Genomic DNA, 20,316 nt, shown 5'->3' with positions numbered 1-20,316 from the left:
TATACTTATGAAACAGAAGAACTAATAATTATGAGAAACGAAACCTCACGGCACCAAGGGTATTGTAATAAGTAGTACGTTTCCACGGTATTACCCATATAATAGATTAGCAGACACATGAAAGACTAGCAAAAAATTACTCTAAACATCAAATCTTCATTTCTTAAAACGCAATGGGAGTTTACCTTTCTTTTTTGCTAAAAAATACTCTGTATCCGTCATTCTTTTTAATCGAGCTCTGAATTCCACAATATTAGGCGATTTACTACTAAATATACAGCAATGGATATAATACTTAAATACAAGAAATAAAAAAGGTCAAAAATGTGTCAGCCTGAATGCCAACATTTTTTCAAAAGAGGAGATGATTCTATTGGAGGACTGTTTTCTATTTATTGTCAACAATAGATCATACCATACAAGATTTACCACTGGGCATTCACAAAACACATGAACAATCGTTTCAGGTTCCTTATTACAAAATGAACAGAGGGGAGAGTCTTTCCTTTTTATTTTAAATAAGAACGCATTAAAAGCAATTGTCTTATGAAAATTTTTAAGATAAAATGATCTCAAACGACTATCGATAGTGCATTTAAAATTCAGCGTGTGTATTTTTTGCCAATCGAGAGTGAAATTAAAGGGATCATATAGTTTTGGTTGAGACCTAATTTCAGGTTTCTAACATTTTTTTGTGAGATAATGAGAAACCTCTTATAAAATATGAAAGAGCATGTAATTCTATGAGGAATTGAACGTTTATTTGATGAAAATTGGTTTTCAAATGGCTGAGTTATCCAAAAAAGAGCGATTCTAATAAAGTGTGGGACCCACACTTTATTACGATCACTTTGTTTTACTTTGTTTTTGGATGTTTCAGACATTCCAAACCCAATTTTCATCAAATAACCTTTGAATTCCTCTTAAAATAGTATGCTCTGTACTATATCATATGTGTTTTCTTGGTATCTCGCAAAAAGTTAAAAGCCCAATTCTCATCTCCACCAATACTGTACTATCCCTTTAACGGGAGGTGGAAAAGAATCCTTCTAAAAAGAGATGTATTTGTCAGGCACACATTCATCAAACAGTGAAGAGTATGCATATCTAGCAATTTTCTTACTTTCAGTTATTTTGTGTACAATTTCAAGATGAATATCTTTTTCAGATGAAATCGTGTCTTTATCTTGGAGTTTGTTCGGACATATGTCTTCATTCTCTCTGTATCGGAAAAAAATCCTTATATCCGTATTTCATAACATGAAATGAATAATAATCAGGTCTTATCTATCCGGGGTAGCCTCTTCAGTGTTGCCACTGCTTTACCAGAGGGTCCTGCCATTATTATTTCCCTAGCGTTGCTAGGTACCCATTTACAGGATTTATACACCCTGATTCGAGAGGGACATAGTGGGTAAACCATCTTGTCCAAGGACGTAAGCACTGGGCGGAAATAGAACTCGGGTCCTCCGATTGGGAGTTGGGAGTCTTAACTTGAATTCTGAGAGCTCTGAGTACATTGTAAAGAACATGCGAGGAACATACAGAACGACCAATCCGAATGGAATGTAAAGCTTATACTTAGGGGGGGGGGGGTTATTGACAAAAGTCGATGGACTTTGACGTTGAACTTCAAAGTCTTGTGAGGTTATATAAATATTCCATACAAAAACAGTCATTATCTGTTATATGATAATGTACTGCCAAAGTTTTTCAACTGAAAGAACAACAGAGAGTCCGCCATAACGATCCGTTCAGAAGTTATAGAGATTTAAAACATAACGCTGTAATTAAAGACCTTGTGCGTCAACTTCAAATGGCTATATAATCTCATCTACAATACCGTTAATATCAAAATGGCCCCATCTTGTCCCTGTGCATACTCGGAAACATAGTCCACTTCCAGTGAGCATGTTTTGCTCGTTACAAGACTTTCGACAGCTTCCTTGAAATAGAACCCTTCCACAACTTCGTCCATGAAAAATCGTCTCACTGCAATCAGGATCAGACCACCTGCAAAGTAGAATTTAATTGAAGAATCAATCAGACTATCATTGCATTCAAAATATACAAAATACATTATCACCACAATACAATGAATCATAAGGAGATTTAGAAAAGGGCCCTGGCATTTCAATGTAATGAATCTATTGTCAAAATGATTCAAAATCATTGAATCAGGTGTTTCATTTTCTTTTTCTTTTTTTTGAAAATTGGAAGATGAGAATCATTGTGATATTCTCAGATCAATGTATGTAAAGGATGAAGAAATTGTATCGAATTAACAACAGTTAATATAGATAAATGTAGTTGGATTGTATAGTTCTGTATTATTACTATGAAATCGATTTGATTTGATATCAAATGAAATCAAATCAAATGAATTCATGACAGCAAACTGTTTTTTATTATTTGTCCTTTCCTTTCCTTTTCCCCTGTAAGTGCTATGAGTATATTTTTCATGACTGCTTATACTCAGCACATCAAACAGTCGGGGGGGGGGGGGATCAGCCCCCATCCCCTCGACATTTTCCATGACTAGTCTGCCGCGAGAATTTTTTTGACCACGCTGTTCGCTGACTTTTTACTTTCAAGTCTCGCACATCTTTTGCCATCATTTTCGCGAAAATTGCTCATACCGTTACGATGCTGCACGACCTGTTATACATGCCTGTCAGACCGAAAATGGCTAAAAATATGATTTTGTGTACAAAGTCTATTCAAGTGGACTTTTCTCATCATATTCATAAAGATATGATGATTTTCACTTTCATAAGCTGAAATCAATGAATTCTAGCATAAGTAGATAAATTAGATAAAGGTAAACTAGGGGCAGCTTACCGAGTTTTAGCTAAAATATGGTTATTTCAAACCGACACCACTGAATTGTGATTACCATGACACTTATTTTTAATGCGAGGCTTACCAAGGGAGAGAGAGAGAGAGAGAGAGAGAGAAAAAAAAAAACTTTGTTGACCGTAAACCCAGGTTTATCCTACCCAGGAAAATTATTATGTGGGTGTAAACGTAAATCTAAGTGTAATTATGTGTATTCAAATTAAATATTGCAATTGCACAGGGAAATTGATTAAATGAAATTAAATCTGTAATTTTGAATCACGTTGTACCTGGCTTCACCAGTCTTACTACGTCTTTCAGGCTACTCCCATCGCAGTGAGCCGGAAGGAAAGCACCGGAAGAGATGGCAGCATCAAAAGAATCTGGAAGATATAAAATCGTTATAGAGCCATCGATTGAACTATTATCGTCATGATGACGAAATGACCTTTGGACTATATCATTATGCGATTGAAAATAAACATGACAAGAAATGACAAGGATCATACATCAGATCTGATCGAAAAGTAATATATAATTGATATATTATTGATTGATTGATTATGCAGTCACACACTGACATACACACAAGATGATATTAATATCTATGTGTTGTGTGTGGATATGTTTGTGTACATACGTGGATGCCATTACATTACTTTTTGACTAACATCATACAGGAGTTAGGGCAATTGTAAATTACCACGATCAGTGAGAGCGTATGAAGCCTTTACACATAATAATCGTTCAATACGCCACTTTATTATAATTATAGGACATAATGCATACGTATACATACATACAAACATAATATACATATCATAAGCAAACATAATCTGATTCAAATGCAAAGGGACATTATTGTTAAGCGAACCGAGTTGCCCGAGACCGAAGAACATTTTACTGATTGAACTGGATTGCATAAGGGTTCGGTCTTTTATCTCGAAATCTTTACACGTGACACAGAGGCCGAAGGTCGAGTTGAAATGGAATAGCACGATGTTGTCCCGTGCATTTGGAGTGATACTAGCTAGAATTATAGTGCCTAACAGAGCACGTACCATTTTCTAATAGTAAATATAGTAGAGTTACAAACATAGTATATTTACAACTCTGTTTCATATAACTTATTATATTTTGGATCAAAAATGTATCCTATCCTCTAGAAACTTGATAGATTAAAAGAGCTTCACGTGATAATAGTTATTTTCAGCTATACCAGAAAGTTGACACTCCATAAAGTACTATTTGCAAAATGATGTCACAAAGCAATTCTGAAATTGGGCGCACCTTTGTACCCGTCACTCTGTGTTATGTAACATTTTTTAACAATCATTGTGATATCACAGAGCAACTCTGACATCAAGAATGGAAAGTGACATATAACTAAACCTGTGAATGTTACATGATACTAATTCAACCAATCACAAATTTCGTTATGAATACACACCTTACTTTTATATAACACACACACAAACACACACACACATACACACACACATATATATATATTTTATTATTTATTCATGTTTTCTTTTAAAAACAATACAGGGTAGGCACATTCAGTTTGCTAACTGCTTTACAATGGCGCCCTGTATATACACAAAATAAAACAACAAATACATTTGTAGTAACATGATTCACACAATTACCGATCAGTGACATAAACAAACAAAAGAAATCAACTTAACTACACATCTGTTACATGTATACATAAAAACTAAAGCCTTAACGATTTAGAAAAGGGAAGAGTATATAAACACAAACAAAACAAAGAAAAAAGTCTAGTGGGTGTGACAATGTAAAAAAAAAAAGAGGTCTTATTGGATTCATTGGAAGATGGGGTCTTCATTTGGATACTTTATATATACATGTATATATATTTATTTATTTATATTTATTTATTTACTATTTTCAATATGCATGCACGCAAGCCCTGCGGTGCTGCCCCATGCTGTAATAGCCAACCTGAAGAAGGAGGCGTGAAAGCTTATTAAAAATGCATAGGCATTGATGTACAGCGATGTCCATCGGTGTAAACTTCAATCCTTGTGTAACTGTGTATGTGAATAAAGCATATTAATTATATGCTATATTGCACAGACACAGTGACACAAGGGTTATACACTATCAAGCTGTACTTACTATAAAATATCGATATATTTTTGATGTGTATAAAAATAATGAAACCAAGAAATGTTTCGATACTCACTGTCCTCAGGAGGAAGGGGCTGCGGACCAACGAAAGACTCGATGAGTTCCTTGTAGACGCCCTTGGACCGAGCAATATCAAGGCTAGGCCTTGACGGGTCTACGCCCGTAAGGTTCTTGAAGCCATATTTATTGACAAGCTGTCGAGTCAAAAATTATAATTGAATTGGTCAAGTTAAGTTGTATTGGAGTTAAATTTTCATTCTATCTTTGCTCTCTTAATGTACCCAGTAGTTGCATAATGAATTTTAATTGATTTATAATGTAGAGAGAAATCGATACAATAAATAAATCCAAATTTGAAGTAAATATAATTTCATTACTCATAACTTATGAATAATCCTTACTCGTTTATTTTTTTAAATAGCAAACAAACCTTAACTTTGATTAAGAAAAAAGAAATCCTGGTGTATTATGATAATAGTGGTATTATACAAAAAAGGAACAAAAATAAAAAAAAAATACGATAGTCTTTAACGCCTGCGAAAGGGGCCGGGGTAATTTGTAAAATAGTTTATACTCAAGAATCTTCTTTATGTTTATTTTTACATATTGTAGTTTGGGGAGGGCTTGCAATGATTTCTTGTTCCCATCCATATTCAATGAGCTGTCCAATATGACACAGTAAATGCCAGCAATCAGACCATTGAGACAACGTTTACTGACTGTAAGGGCGAAAATTATGTCTTCTGTTATAGTAGTCATAAAGGTTCAAAATGATCTGCCAGGGTAATCACCCTCTCATATCATTCGAGGGATATCTCTAACACCTTATCACCCCACCCCATCCCCCTAACTCATTATCAGGCAGGTCAAATGTGGTGATTATGACATCACAGACATCCACTAATATTTTTCAATATCAATGATAAATGATTAACTATCCAGCTTATATAACAATGACAATTCAAGCTCCTCTTGCTCATAGGAGTGATATAAGATGGGTTTGCAATTCATTCCTCGACAGATACACTCTTTGTCCCGTCCCGCGATCACGAATCTAATACCCTTATACCCTGTAGTTTATACTTTGTAGTTGAATTCGATTTCCCAAAAACAAATCTTACCATAGCCTTTGAGACTTTATAGGAAAAAAGATTAGGGCGTGAGGTTAATTTATGTAAGTAATGATAACTGTTTGATGGCAAAAAGGAAATATGATGTGTTACTTTGTAGTTTATACTTTGTAGTAGAATTCAATTTCCCAAAAACGAAAACCTACATAACATTTGAGAATTTACGAAAAAGAATTAGGGCGAGAGGTAATTCATGTAAGTAAAGGATGACTTTTTGATGGCAAAAAGGGAATATGGTGTGTTGAGATGATCACTAGTACATGCTATTGACACGATGATAGTACCATATGATATATCATGACGTCCTTGACCGTCATCACAGTCACAATCTATGCGCCCAGTCAATATTTGACAGAGCGCCATGGTAGCTCTCTAGAAAATGGAAAGAAAAGGTTATCGGACAATGAACAATCGAAAAATAATAATGTACTTTATCATTTCGAGTACTCTTCATATATAATGATTACATCAAGTCCCAATTATTTCTTTTTAATAGAAAGAAGTGTAGTGATAAGTCAGGGTTCAGTCGATAGGTAAGATAGTAGTAGAGCAGATAAGCCAAAAAATTGTGCAAAATTTGACTAAAACATGAAACTTCACCAGCGTTAGTACATGTTATAAGATTCATTTTAAGATCGGGAGGTAAGTCTGAATTGACCTCTGATGACCTCCAAAGGTCAATGACCTCAAAATTTGATAAAAATTGATATTTTGCGTCATTGATTAATGTTAGATATGGTAATGATGTACTAAAGACTCATTTTTCTTACAGTGGAATTGTCTTCATGTTCCATAGAACCCTGACAGGTTTACCTTTGACCTCTGATGACCTGCAGAGGTCAATGACCTCAAAATATCAGAACATTGATATTTTGTCATTGATTAATGATAAACACGGCAATGATGTACTAAAACCATTTTTTTTTAAACAGTGGAATTGTCTCAATGTTCCGCAGATCCTTGACAGGTTTTTAGCTTTGACCTCTAATGACCTCCAGAGGTCAATGACCTCAAATTATCAGAATTTTGATATTTGGTGCAATTGGTTGATGATAAACACGATAACGATGTCCTAAACATCCATTTGTGTTACAACTGAATAGTTTTCCTATTCCTCAGATCAAGGGAAATTATTTACACGTCTCTGCCTTTGACCGCTGAGGACTGTGACAGGTCAATGACCTCAAAATATCAAAATATTGATATTTGATGTATATTGAATGGTTAACTGTATACCTGGTGTGCAATTATGCATTATGCTATTAGCATTTATGCTACAAGAAGTGTCTTCTCATCCCACAGAACATTGGTCATTACGGTACCCTATGGATATCCAACTTTGACCTCCAAGGACAATGTGAGGTCAGACTTTTAGAATATCAAAATTTGTGTAGGATTGCAAATATTGATGTTTTGCTTCATTGGTTTACTCCTAAATGTTTAATCATGTACAAATCACGCCTTGACGTTATAATCAAAGTATGCATGCACAATCCACATAGCATTGGTTCATAGTAACAGGTCTCAGGAATGTTAGCGGTCAATTACTTCAGAAATGAAGCGTACGTGTCTTCAGTGATGGCAGTGACCTCAAATATGATATTTATATTTGGGTTAGTTATGCAGACTAGCTTGCATGAATTATGTACAACATTATCCAATTTGCACTGGACAAAATTTGTACGCTTAAACATGGAAGGTGGGGTGAGGAGTACCATATTTTGGGTTGATGCTTAATAGTTTGTGAACAGGCATATGACAAAGTCCCTTGAACTTGATGAAACGGTGACAGATGCTAACCAGGAAACAACAGGCCCACCTCATCAGATGTACGTCACGAGTCAAACAACCAGAGTCGTACACAGTGGCGTATCTAGGGAAAACGGCGCCCGGGGCAAGCGCGAAAATTGCGCCCCTAATTTCTGAAAAAGTGTTCAACCCCAACCCCATCCTGGTAGGGACTTTAAACAAAGTCCACATGCAGCGAGCGAGCCGAAAATTTTGGTAGGCCTATTTCAGCTTACAAAACATGGAATTCTTGTCATTTTTTGCTAATCAAATCTTACAATTCCAATCATGATATAGTGACGGCCTTTTTGTTCTTATCTCTTTTTTCTTTTCTTTTTTGGATAAATTTTGGTGAGCGAGCGCAGCGAGCGAGCCGAAAATTTTTGTATTTCAGCTTACAAAACATAGAATTATTGTCATTTTTTGCTTATTAAATCTTACAATTCTAATCAAGATATAGTGACGACCTTATAGATAACGATTTATACCAACAAACTCAGGACTTATAATACTAGTACTCCAAATCAGTACGAGCGAGTGAGCCGAAATTTGTATATTTCCGCGTCATCATTACGTTTTGTTCTTATCTTTTTTGATTTGTTTTTTTGCCCCCCCCCCATATGTTTCAAACTTTTGGCGTCCTCTCTTGATCCAATCGGCGATCGCTTCAGAACGAATGAAATTGCAGCCGCTGCTCCGCGTAACATTTCTCCAGCTTAATATGAAATGACATGTGTGAACACAATAGACATTGTCATTTTGTGTGCGTCATCATCACATTTTGTTATCTTTTTTGATTTGTTTTTTTTTTTGCTCCCCCCATTATTCGAAACAGTTGGCGTCCTCGCTTGATCTAATCGGCGATCGCTTCAGAACGAATGAAATTGCAACCGCTGCTCCGTGTAACATTTTTCCTGCTTAATATAAAATGACATGTGAACACAATAGTCATTGTCATTTTGTGCGTGTCATCGTCACGTTTTGTTCTTATCTTCTTCTCTTTTTTTGGATAAATTTTGGCGAGCGAGCAGAAAATTTTTGTATTTCAGCTTACAAAACATTGAATTCTTGTCATTTTTTGCTTATTTAATCTTACAATCCTAATCAAGATATAGTGATGGCCTTATAGATAACGATTTATACCAACAAACTGTAGACTTGAAAAAAATACTCTAAATTGTACTAGCTAGTGAGCCGAAATTTGTATATTTCCGCGTCATCATTACGTTTTGTTCTTATCTTACTTGATTTTTTTTTGCGCCCCCCTCCCCATATGTTCGAAACCGTTGGCTCCTTCTTTTGATCCAATTGGCGATCACTTCAGAACGAAAGAAATTGCAGCCGCTGCTCCGTGAAACATTTCGCCTGCTAAATATGAAATGACATGTGTGAACACAATAGACATTGTCATTTTGTCCGCGTCATCATCACGTTTTGTTCTTACCTTCTTTATTTATATAAATTTTGGCGAGCGAACGCATCGAGCGAGCCGAAAATTTTTGTATTTCAGCTGACAGAACATGGAATTCTTGTGTGAACACAATAAACATTGTCATTTTGTCCGTGTCATCATCATGTTTTGTTTTTCTCTTGTTTGATTTGTTTTTCTGCCCCACCCTCCTTTCCGGGCGAGGTTTTTTTTTTTTCCTTCTTCTTCGTTTTTTTAATCTTTTTCTTCGTCTTTTATTCGTTTGTTTTTTTCGTTTTTCTTGCGCCCCCAAGGAGTGGCGCTCGGGGCACGTGCCCCCTTGCCCCCCCCCCCCCCCCCCCCAGATACGCCACTGGTCGTACAGCCCATGAGTTACGCGGCCCACGAGTCATACATCCTGTGACCTAAACACTGGATGAACAAGGTCAATGAGCTCGACATCAAATATAATAGGCCCACAAGCTGTGCGGTCCTCGAGCTCGACACTCGAGGAAAACAAGGCCCACGAGATTAATATGTGTATTACATCAGAAAGCTTAATCTATTCAGTGTAGGTCTTGTGGACCTCCCCCTACCCCCATGTGTCGGGCTCTTATGGGCCTGGTTTGCCTAAGTGTCAGGCTCATGGAAAATGCTACCTAATTTCGAGCTGGCGGGCCTGTGTTGGTCAGTGTCAAGCTCGTGGGCTGTATGGTTCCGATGAATAACTCATGGTCCTGGAGCATGCAGTGACGTCATGGACCATCTGGAAAGCGACATACTGTGAGGCATAACATGCATTCCACATGAAGCAACCCTGTGTCTTGCAACTTGTTATTGTCATCCAATTAAGTTTGGGTGATTACGTCAGGCAATTTGGGGCATTTTTTCAATGACTTGTTTAGGTACCTCAATTCCAAATAGGAGTGGAACTACTATTTACTCTAATTGCCTTCTTTATGCTCGATACTTCTTAACACTTGGGCCTGGCCAAGACTTGTGCCCCCATGCCCAAATTATTGGTTGTTTCCAATATGGCTGCCATCCGGTTTGCATCCAATGTGTGAATCAGGGTACGCTGGCAGCGGGTAATATCACCTGCATGATCCGGTTAAGACTCTCTGCCAGCAAGTGATGATTCAGTGTAACCTGCTGAAATTGGTCTAGATCTATACCCTCGATCTCTGTCAAGACAGGGCAGCATCTGCGTCTTTAGTGAAGCACGCGATTGAGCCTACGTACATTGCACGGATCGGCAGACAGATCTCCTCCACGACTAAACTGGATAGACATCCTGAGGTCAGACCAGCAGCGTTCTTATAGGTGCACAGCCACTGTATGCGATCATCAGAGTCTTCCACTGGCAATATCTAAACAGTTAGGGTGAAGGCAAGCTTGTATCTATGATGAGAGCATTGCACATAGAGTACAGGATGCACGAGATGATAAGAAAGCTTCTTTTTGACTCACGGGATAGGCTACAATCCTTTCTCAGGCAGAGGTTCTGAATTATCGGGTCGTACTCAGTCTGCACACAGTGAGCTGAACACCATATCAAGTATACATTGTACGTGTGTAATGATTGTGTGTAATGATATGGGAAAAATGCATGGAAAAATCAAAATACATGTTTCTGTATTTTACGTGGAATCAGTTCCTGTCTGTTGTCTTGGCAGAAATGCATCAATCTTGCAATGTTGTTGTTTCTTATTTTCCCTCCCCATCAAGAGTATGGAACATGTTGATCAAAGTTTTTGTGATGTCGAAAAATGCGAGGCTGTATTGCAGGTGGCCTATTGCAGGTGGCCTTCAATTTGTTTTTCACAGTATATTGGCATGTTTAACAGACTGTACAACTCACCAAGATGCCTCTTGAACTGTTTTGAAAAACTTCTGCTTGATTTCACATGAGCGGATGATTATCAGTTGTCTTTCTGCTATCATATTGTGTGAAACAAAGTATTGTTTCTCTTCAAAAGATAGCGTGCCAATTAATCTGCACTTACTGTTGGTGCTCTATCGGCCCTTTCGGACATTCAAACCCACCTTCAGCCCAGACATCAGAAGGCGTTGTGGTGTCGAGCGGGATCTGAACATCTCTCATGAAGCGAGATTTCTCTTTTCTTTTCTTTTCTTTCCCCCAACTAACAATGTGAAACAAAGTTATCCGTAGGCATTGTGGTATGTATAGACGTGGTAGAGCGAGACTTCTCTTCTCTTTTCTTTTCTTTTCCCCACTAACAAACAAGTTTAGCAGGAAACATACTCTCTAAAAAAATCGAGTGAAAATATTCACTCTTAAAGGAGTGAAAACAAAAAAAAGTGAAATTAGAGTGAAATTGGAGTGAATTTTGAGTGAAAATGTTCATTTTCACTCATTTTGGAGTGACCTCAGGGATCACTCGAAGATTTTGGAGTGATCCCTGACGTCACTCTAAAATGAGTGAAAATGAACATTTTCACTCAAAATTCACTCCAATTTCACTCTAATTTCACTCTTTTTTGTATTCACTCATTTAAGAGTGAATATTTTCACTCGATTTTTTTTTTTAGAGAGTAGAAGCATTCGCACATACTGTTTACATTTCCCATCACATGCTTTTAACATCGGAATTTTCATGTACAAATTTTGCCTGGAAAAGAATTACCAAGAACTTTTCAATACAATAAATGTTCAAAAGAAGCAATTTGGTTCATATATAATTTACTCGACAGAGTGATTTATAGGGGCCTACTTATCACTGTCCACGTACTCGAACAGTTTTCGCTAAAGATACAAGTATGTTCACAAGACTGCAAGCAGTACAGTGTAGAATGATTTTCCCCTTAACATATCAGACTACTACATCTCTTGAAATATCTTTAAACGTAAATTAAAGTCATTCCTCTTAAATGATTACTCTCGGTCGACTAATGAGGTCCTCGTCTGCATGTCATGGTTGATCTCGTCAGTGTGACTGGGCCGTCCGTTGAGCGGTCTGCCGTCACGCTGTCAGTATTCTCTTCGTCACCATCACTCTCCACTTTGTATCAGTCTGACAGTGCGCTTCAACATCTCCGATGACACCAGTTTGTAATTGCACTCCAAATTGGCGTAAACCAAAGTTTTGTCTTATCGTGACTCATAGTTTTTCCTAATGTCCTGCTGCATGATGTACCAAGAAGGGGAATTCCTGACTTTATCTCCGTGGTCTCCAACTATTCTCAAAGTTCCTCAAAATTCCAAAATACTCTGCAGCCTTTGCTTCACTACATAGTGTGAAGCCGCTCCCACTGTGCTTGCCACTCTAACTGATTTTTCGGCTGAGACATTTTTTTTTTATAACTAATTTACTTACAAACTGCCTTTCCCTAAAGCATTTCATTGGCTCAATCTTATATTGGGGTTGGTGTTCGCTAGAAATTAAGTCCTTACTGGTCAAATGTTCAATTTGCTCCTCCTATTCGTTTCTGTGAAAACTCAATTTTCAATGATTCATCTCAATTTCTGATTAACTCGCCCACTGTCTTTTAGTCTCTTCATTCACTAACATGTTCTCTGTAACCACTGGTAAAGACTTTGTTTCTTGGATATCAAAATGATAAACCAAATGGATATTAGTGTCTATATGGCAACCAACGTCATCTTTGTTTTGGGTCATTATCCCTGAATTTGTCTTTGGAGTTCCTATTTGACCCACTCCACTAAACAATAAATGCTAAAATAGAGGGATAAATTCTGGCAGGAGGGCACCTTCCAGCTCAGAGGGTCATTTATGTTTGGGGATCAGAAGGCAAAAACACGTCATCACGTCATTCCCCGTAATTTGGCGCGGGGCTTTGGGGATGGAGAGTGCTGACCACTAGCGGGGAAAGTAGCCAACATCAAACTCATAAATTCCTACGACCATAGACTTTTCCTGGAATAGGTGGTTTTGAACACACACACAAAAAGAGAAAGGAAATGGCTGGAAGGAAGATAAACGGTTTCATAAACTCCAAGAAGGGGAAAAGACTGAGCATAATTGACCTCACAGGGTGTCTGGGAAAACGATTGCCGTGTCCTGTTTTCTTTTACTCTCTATCCTATTCTATTCTATTCTATTCTATTTTATTCTTTATCATAAACATGTGCTAGGAGCCATCTGGGCTACAATTGTGTTTGTTTTTTACATCCTCTAAAGGTCACCAGAGGTCAAAGGTATATCCCTATCGGTGCTCTTTGGAATATGAAGACAATTTTTTGTAAAACAGGTATGCTTGTTTTGTACATCTTAACAATGTTTATCATTAACTAATGACACTACAGATCAATATTATGATATTTTGAGGTCATTGACCTCTAAAAGGTCACCAGAGGTCAGAGTTAGAAACCTGTCTTTGCTAGCTCTTTGGAATATGAAGACAGTTTCATTGCAAAACAGATATGCTTGTTTTGCACATCTTAACCATGTTTATCATTAACTAACAACATCACAGATCAATATTATGGTATTTTGAGGTCATTGACCTCTAAAGGTCATCAGAGGACAAAGGTAGAAACCTGTCAATGTCCTGTGGAATCAGAAGATTTGTAGTACAATTGCATATTTAGTGCAGCGTAACCAAGATCTAAGCCTATCATTCACAAATGCCTCCAAACATCAATATTCTGATATTCAAAATTCCTTGACCTCTGGAGGTCATCAGAGGTCAAATCAGACTTACCTCCCGGTCTTAAAATGAATCTTATGGTATGTACTAACACTGGTAAAAGTTTCATACTTTAGTCAAATTTTGCACAATTCTCATGATTTTGAGGGCTTAAACCTTTTGTCCGATAACTTGGTCGCTCCCACAGAGGCCAACCCACACAATCCATTTTTCTCTGTTCAAATTCAACCCAGTGGCAAACCATGTCTTGAATATGAAGAGAGTAAAATGGGTAATGGTTTCGCCATAATGGGAAGGAAAAAATATCGACAATGTGACCATGTTGATGATTATGAACCATAAAATGTTAGAAGAAACCCTAAAACACGAATCTGCAGTCGTGCAGACTGGCCTGATGATTTGACCACTTTCATTGACAGATCTCATCCATGCAGTCAGACATGCATTGTTCCTTCACATTAACACGCCAACTTGGAAAAAGTGCAATTTGTCATTGTTGTCTTTAAAGTCCATGTGCTCAGTCATGCATGACAATAGTCAACATAATTAGGTATTAATGGAAAGAGGAAGAGTTCTTCTTTCCCGACAACTAACATTGTGCTCTTCATAACTGACATTTAAGAAATGGCAGCCCTCCAAAGTTGGATTACCTTTTTTTTTATATACGCTCTGTACAGTCCCTTTAACATACATTGTTATTACCAACGATTATAAGGTAATACTATTAGCAATGAATGGCATTCCTTATGGGGCATATGTATGTAACTGTGTGTGTTGTTCCGCTCGAGTGTCACCGGAGGATATCACAGCTCCAATATGAATAAAGATGATCTGAAGGATTTTTTTTATGAGGCAGAACTTAGCACGGTGCTTTAAAAAGTAAGAAAAATGTTTAAAGATATGTGAAGCATATTTTTATGACATATATAGTGATTTGGTTGTGCATAGACCAAGAAGCATTTAAACATCTGGATTGCAGGGAATCTTTAAGGAGAATAGTAAAAGGGATGGTATAGTATTAGTGGGGATGAAAATTGAGCATTTGATAACTGTTTGCAAGATACTGAAAAACCACTTATGAAATGTTACAGAGCATACCATTCTAGGAGGACCTCAAAGTTTATTTGATGGAAAGTTGTTTTGAAACGGCTGAGATATCCAAAAACAAGTAAAATAAAGAGATCCTATAAAGTAGGTCCACTTTTTATTAGTATTTCTTGTTTTGGAAATCTCAGCTATTTCAACAACAAAAAAAATCATTAAAAAACGTTGAATTCCTCTTGGAATTACATACTCTATCATATTTCGTAAGGTTTGTCATTCTCACCAAAAAAGCTAGAACCTAAAGCCAGGTCTCACCCAAAACTATACCATCCCTTAAGGATTCATTTACAACGGACACATCATAAGATAGTTACGAAATGTCAAATTCACAAAACAAGAATAATGCTCGGAAACACAAATGCGAAATACCAAACATTGTGGATGCCATCACGTCACAACACTACTGTATATAGGTTTCTTCACAATCATCAATGATCATATCCATTGTGAAATAATATTTTGGGTCGAGAATTCAGTAACGATACAATCCCTTTACCCGCCCACCACCTTGTAAAAATCACATGGCATTGGAATGATACATAGAGAGATACAAAGAGAGTTTTATTCCTGTTTCAGCAAAAGGAAGTCGCGTTTAGTTTTAAACACAGGTGAAAAGGGAGACACCATTACATTGTCTGATTTAAAAAGAAATATGTTGTTGTCACCAATATTAGCAATTTTTTGAGAACACAATACTTACAATGTATGAAACATTTTTCTTCTCTAAAAAGAGTCGTATTGCATTCTGACCTTTGTGCTTTTTCTATCTTTCTATCTGTCTATCTGTCGATCACAAGTATGATCCATATCTATTTATCTTAATATTGTCTATCTCCATACATAAGGCGATATTCGATTATTTTTACATGAATATCTTCATCGAATAGTGCATGAAATAAAATGAAATCAGTTTGGGAGGGACCGGTATAACACGATAGTTTTTTTTTTTTAATAAATGAATAAATGCATTAACATTCCTAAACCCTTAAAATATATAACAGCAGACTTCTATATACAGCACAACTCACAATCTCAATACAATCTCGACCTTCCAGCCCTCGTGAAACGTTCTGCCGACGGGGCTTTGGGTGTACGTTTTCCCTTCTTGAGTGGCAAAGAACCAATGAAAAAAGTGACGAAAGACAAGAAAGGGAAAAAATGATCATGCATATAGCGGTTAGCAAATTGAATACTAGCTGCGGTGTATTACAGCAGAATTGAAATCATCCCACGTTGTTCCTTGTGTTGTCGACTGGAGACAGCTTTTAATTGCGCTCGTTCTGTCTGGCATAACTTTTTGAATGATTTAATACACAATGGTATATCGGGCAAACACAATTGCAGAGCCTCATTAACCTTTGTGCCATGCATGTGTTTCCTATAAGATACTCTTCTTCTGGTTCTTGCGTAACTTACAGCTGTATTGTTGTTTCCCTTGTAAACAACGTAAATGTTCATGAAGAGTTCATTTTTTATCATTATTATTGTCTTGCAGGAGTGGGTGTCTGACGTTCTGTATGGTCCTTATTTCTTTTCCCGAATTGTCTTATGATTGCTAATTATACAGCTCACGCACATGTTATAACCTTGTCTGCAGCCTTATTCAGCGATTTTTTGGTGCATGTGCCGGGTGGGTGATCTTTTCTAAAGAAATATTGCCCCCTTTTATGTTCAAAGCGAACATAAACTGTTTCATGTGTATTTAGTCAGATCCACGTTCGAGATAGGGCACCTTGACTCCCGGAAAAAGTTGAATTCAGGCGAGCAGAAGATTTTACATGGAAGTTAATCTTGCAGTGACTTTGTTACTATCTTCCAGACAAGACAGTGTGAAGTGAAGATATAAGGAGCTAAGTGTCACGTGTAGAAGCGCAACGTTATGAGCGCATTCACAATCTCACACTCTAACCACCCCCCCCCCCCCCCGCGCCTTTAGATGTTTAACTGTTCAAATATCAAATAACAATCCGAAGAAGGTTGATACGGCTGCTTTATATCATAGAACTCACATGATTTACAACTTAATTCACAATAATATTACATAATACTTATCTGCTTACATGCATGACTATAACATACAGCGCAATCTTATAGAAATAAAACTCCACTCCTCGAAATGTTCTTGACGTATTAGTACAGTCTACTATGTCGAAATATTGGGTCCCGTGAGATTTTCGTGCCAAAATTGATTCTTTTTTTAGCTAACTTGGTCAATTTGGGGGTGCTGAATCCAAAAAACTTTGGTTCCACTTTTTTTGACCATGTCTTCAGTCGCCATTTTGAATTTCAAAATGGCCGCCATAGCAAACTGTATTTTGAAACAATTCTCATAATGTGAGCATCATAGAAGGTTCAGATTTGATGAAAAAAACATGTTTGTGATGTCAGACATTCTGATACACCATTTTCTAATATTGTAGATAGCTTTGCTACAATTTCTACGCAGCCATCTTGAAATTCAAAATGGCCGCCATAGCTAAATATATTTTTACCCATATCCAGGCGCGCCGGAAGCAGTTTTGGATTGGGGGGGGGGGGGGGGGGGGGCAAATATTGGAGGGGGCTCATGCACGATATCTAGACCATACATATGTTACACAATATACACATACACACACACACGCACACACACACATATATATATATGTATAATTATATGTATGTACAATGGCGTACCGTGGGTCGAGACATTGGGGGTGCACCTTGTGGAAAAGTAATTTTGAGGGTGTGTATGCTTGTGCGTGTGTGCGTGCGCTGTCAGTCTGCAAACTTAATGGGACTACAATACATCACGGAATGTGATACATTCAACAACGCAGTCATTGAGCAACATTGTAAGTTTTCCTTACACGGATTATGGAATGACGGTGTGAAACGACAAGCACTGTCAACAACATCAGGAGAATTGCATAACAATAAAATGCGAGCGAGCGGAGCGAGCGAGCTTGAAAATTTTGACATTTTACAGTCCCAAAACTGCCGTTTGTAGTTATATCTTTCGCTTTGGAAATTAAGGGGGGCGCACCGGGCGCAACTGCTGGCAATTACTGGCAGCAACATTAGGAGAATGGCATAACGATTGAATGCGAGCGAGCGAAGCGAGCGAGCTTGAAAATTTTGACATTCTACAGCCCAAAAACTGCCGTTTGTAGCTATGTTTTTCGCTTTGGAAATCAAGGGGGAGGCGCACTGGGCTCAACTGCTGGCAATTACTGGCAGCAACGTTAGGAGAATGGCATAACGATTAAATGCGAGCGAGCAAAGCGAGCGAGCCTGAAAATTTGGATATTTTACAGTCCCCAAACTGCCGTTTGTAGCTATATATTTTTTTTTTTCGCTTTGGAAATTAAGGGGGGGGGGGGGCGGCGGCCCAGGCGCAACTGCTGGCAATTACTGGCAGTAACATTCTCTTTTACAATGGCATAACGATTAAATGCGAGCGAGCTTGAAAATTTTGACATTTTAGAGTATAAAAACTGCCGTTTGTAGCTATAGGCCTACTGCTGGCAATTGCTGGCAATTGCTGGCAATTACCGGCAACTGCTGGCAACTGCTGGCAATGACTGGCAGCAACATCAGGAGAATGGCATAGCGATTGAATGCGAGCGAGCGGAGCGAGCGAGTTTGAAAATTTTGACATTTTGCAGTCCAAAAACTTCCGTTTGTAGCTATATTTTTTCGCTTTGGAAATTAAGAAGGGGGGGGGGGGGCGGTTGCTTCAAAAGGAGGGTTGGCATGGGCCAGTTGTGCCCGCCTCTAAATCCGCCAGTGCTTAAAGCTAACATTTTGATATTTACACGATTTTCCATAGCCAAAGGCCTCTAAAAACTGCAACGGTTACCGTTGAATGCGGTTGAGATAATCTGCTCATACGCAACGAAAAATGAATGTCTAAACATTTATGAGTTAGAATTACTAGTCTTAGCTAATAAATTTCTCTATTTGTATTTCACTTATATATATATATATATATATATATATATTTATATATATATTTATTTATTTATTTATTTTATTTTATTTATTCTTATTTATCTATTTCTTATTTATTTATTTTTTTTATTTATTTATTTATTTATTTTTTTTTTTGGGGGGGGGGGCAAAAATGCGTTTTGTCCCCACTTTTTGGATTGGGGGGGGGGGGGGGCGCCCCCCCCCCCCCCCGACTTCCGGCGCCTATGCCCATATCTCAGGTTGTAAGCATTATGTAGACTATAAATTTGGGGCAAAAAGCATGCATATGATGTCAGTCATGCTAGTATGTACATTCTTTTATTCGCTGATGGATCATTTTCCTTAGCGGCCATCTTGCATTTCAAAATGGCTACCACAACAAATGTAATTGGACCGATATCTCACATCCTATGCATTGTGTAAGGTTCTAATTTGGGGCAGAGAGCATGCATATGTTGTCAGACATTCTGAAATACTTTTTCTGAAACGATGGTTCATTTTGATATCAAAGGTGGCCATCTTGAAATTCAAAATGGTCGCCATAACTGAATGTATATTTTGACCCATATCTCATGTTGTACGCAATACAGACAGTTCACATTTCGGGCATAAACCGGGCTCATGATGTTGAACATTCAGATGCACTTTTTTCATCCCTAAAATTGCAGATCACTTTCAAGGCTGCCTTCTTAAAATTCAAAATGGCTGCTTTTCAGCTAATATCTCTGGTTACAAGCAACTTTTAGACATATCAATGTTTATGGTGGTGTACAGTGTACATTCTTTAAAACACATCCACACACATAGGGCCTATACATTCTGTAATATTAGATTATTTGTATTGGTCGCCATTCTTGAAATTCACGAAGTGTTTTGACCATATTTGGTGCTGTAAGATCTGTAATGACCCAAGCATGGTGAAACGATCATGTTTAAGTCAATCACTTCATTGAATATTGCGTGAGCGGAAGTGTTTCCTGTCCTGTAGGTACACTGTAGTGTTGAAATGCAAAAAGGCTGCCATGTGAAACATTCCTTTAAAAGCATAGCGTTTGGGTAAAATTTGTGAATGGGAAGTCATGTGATTTTGATGTTAAAAACGAATGACTTTCAAAAAACCTGTGTCTGATGGACTAAATAATGCCCCATTTAGACAATTTGGTTGTAAGAACTTACGATATTAGCCCTATATACTCTAATAATTCATGGGATAGTAACTTAGATAATTGAATGTTTTCTAGACTCATTCCCTGCACATGTTTTTAAAGAAACAACACTCTAAAGCTGTACACAGGGGAGAATTAG

At 37.5% G+C, this 20,316-nt stretch overlaps 1 protein-coding gene across 1 annotated transcript in view; it reads right to left on the bottom strand.

Annotated features, from left to right (window-relative positions):
* The window catches only part of LOC139722371 (methyltransferase-like protein 27), a 48,172-nt gene that overhangs the window by 12,197 nt on the left and 15,659 nt on the right, over positions 1 to 20,316 (bottom strand). Inside the window, exons 3-5 of the mRNA XM_071633677.1 lie at positions 5,051 to 5,189; positions 3,129 to 3,221; positions 1,844 to 2,013 (exon numbers count right to left, since the gene is read on the bottom strand). Coding sequence (XP_071489778.1) covers positions 1,844 to 2,013; positions 3,129 to 3,221; positions 5,051 to 5,189 — 402 coding nt within the window. The remainder of the gene's footprint in view (positions 1 to 1,843; positions 2,014 to 3,128; positions 3,222 to 5,050; positions 5,190 to 20,316) is intronic.

The sequence above is a fragment of the Diadema antillarum genome, unplaced genomic scaffold (assembly GCF_040938485.1).
Source record: "Diadema antillarum isolate AM-2024a unplaced genomic scaffold, OU_Dant_1.0 scf00000164, whole genome shotgun sequence".
Taxonomy (NCBI): domain Eukaryota; kingdom Metazoa; phylum Echinodermata; class Echinoidea; order Diadematoida; family Diadematidae; genus Diadema; species Diadema antillarum.
This window is presented reverse-complemented; position numbering and strand designations above follow the sequence as displayed.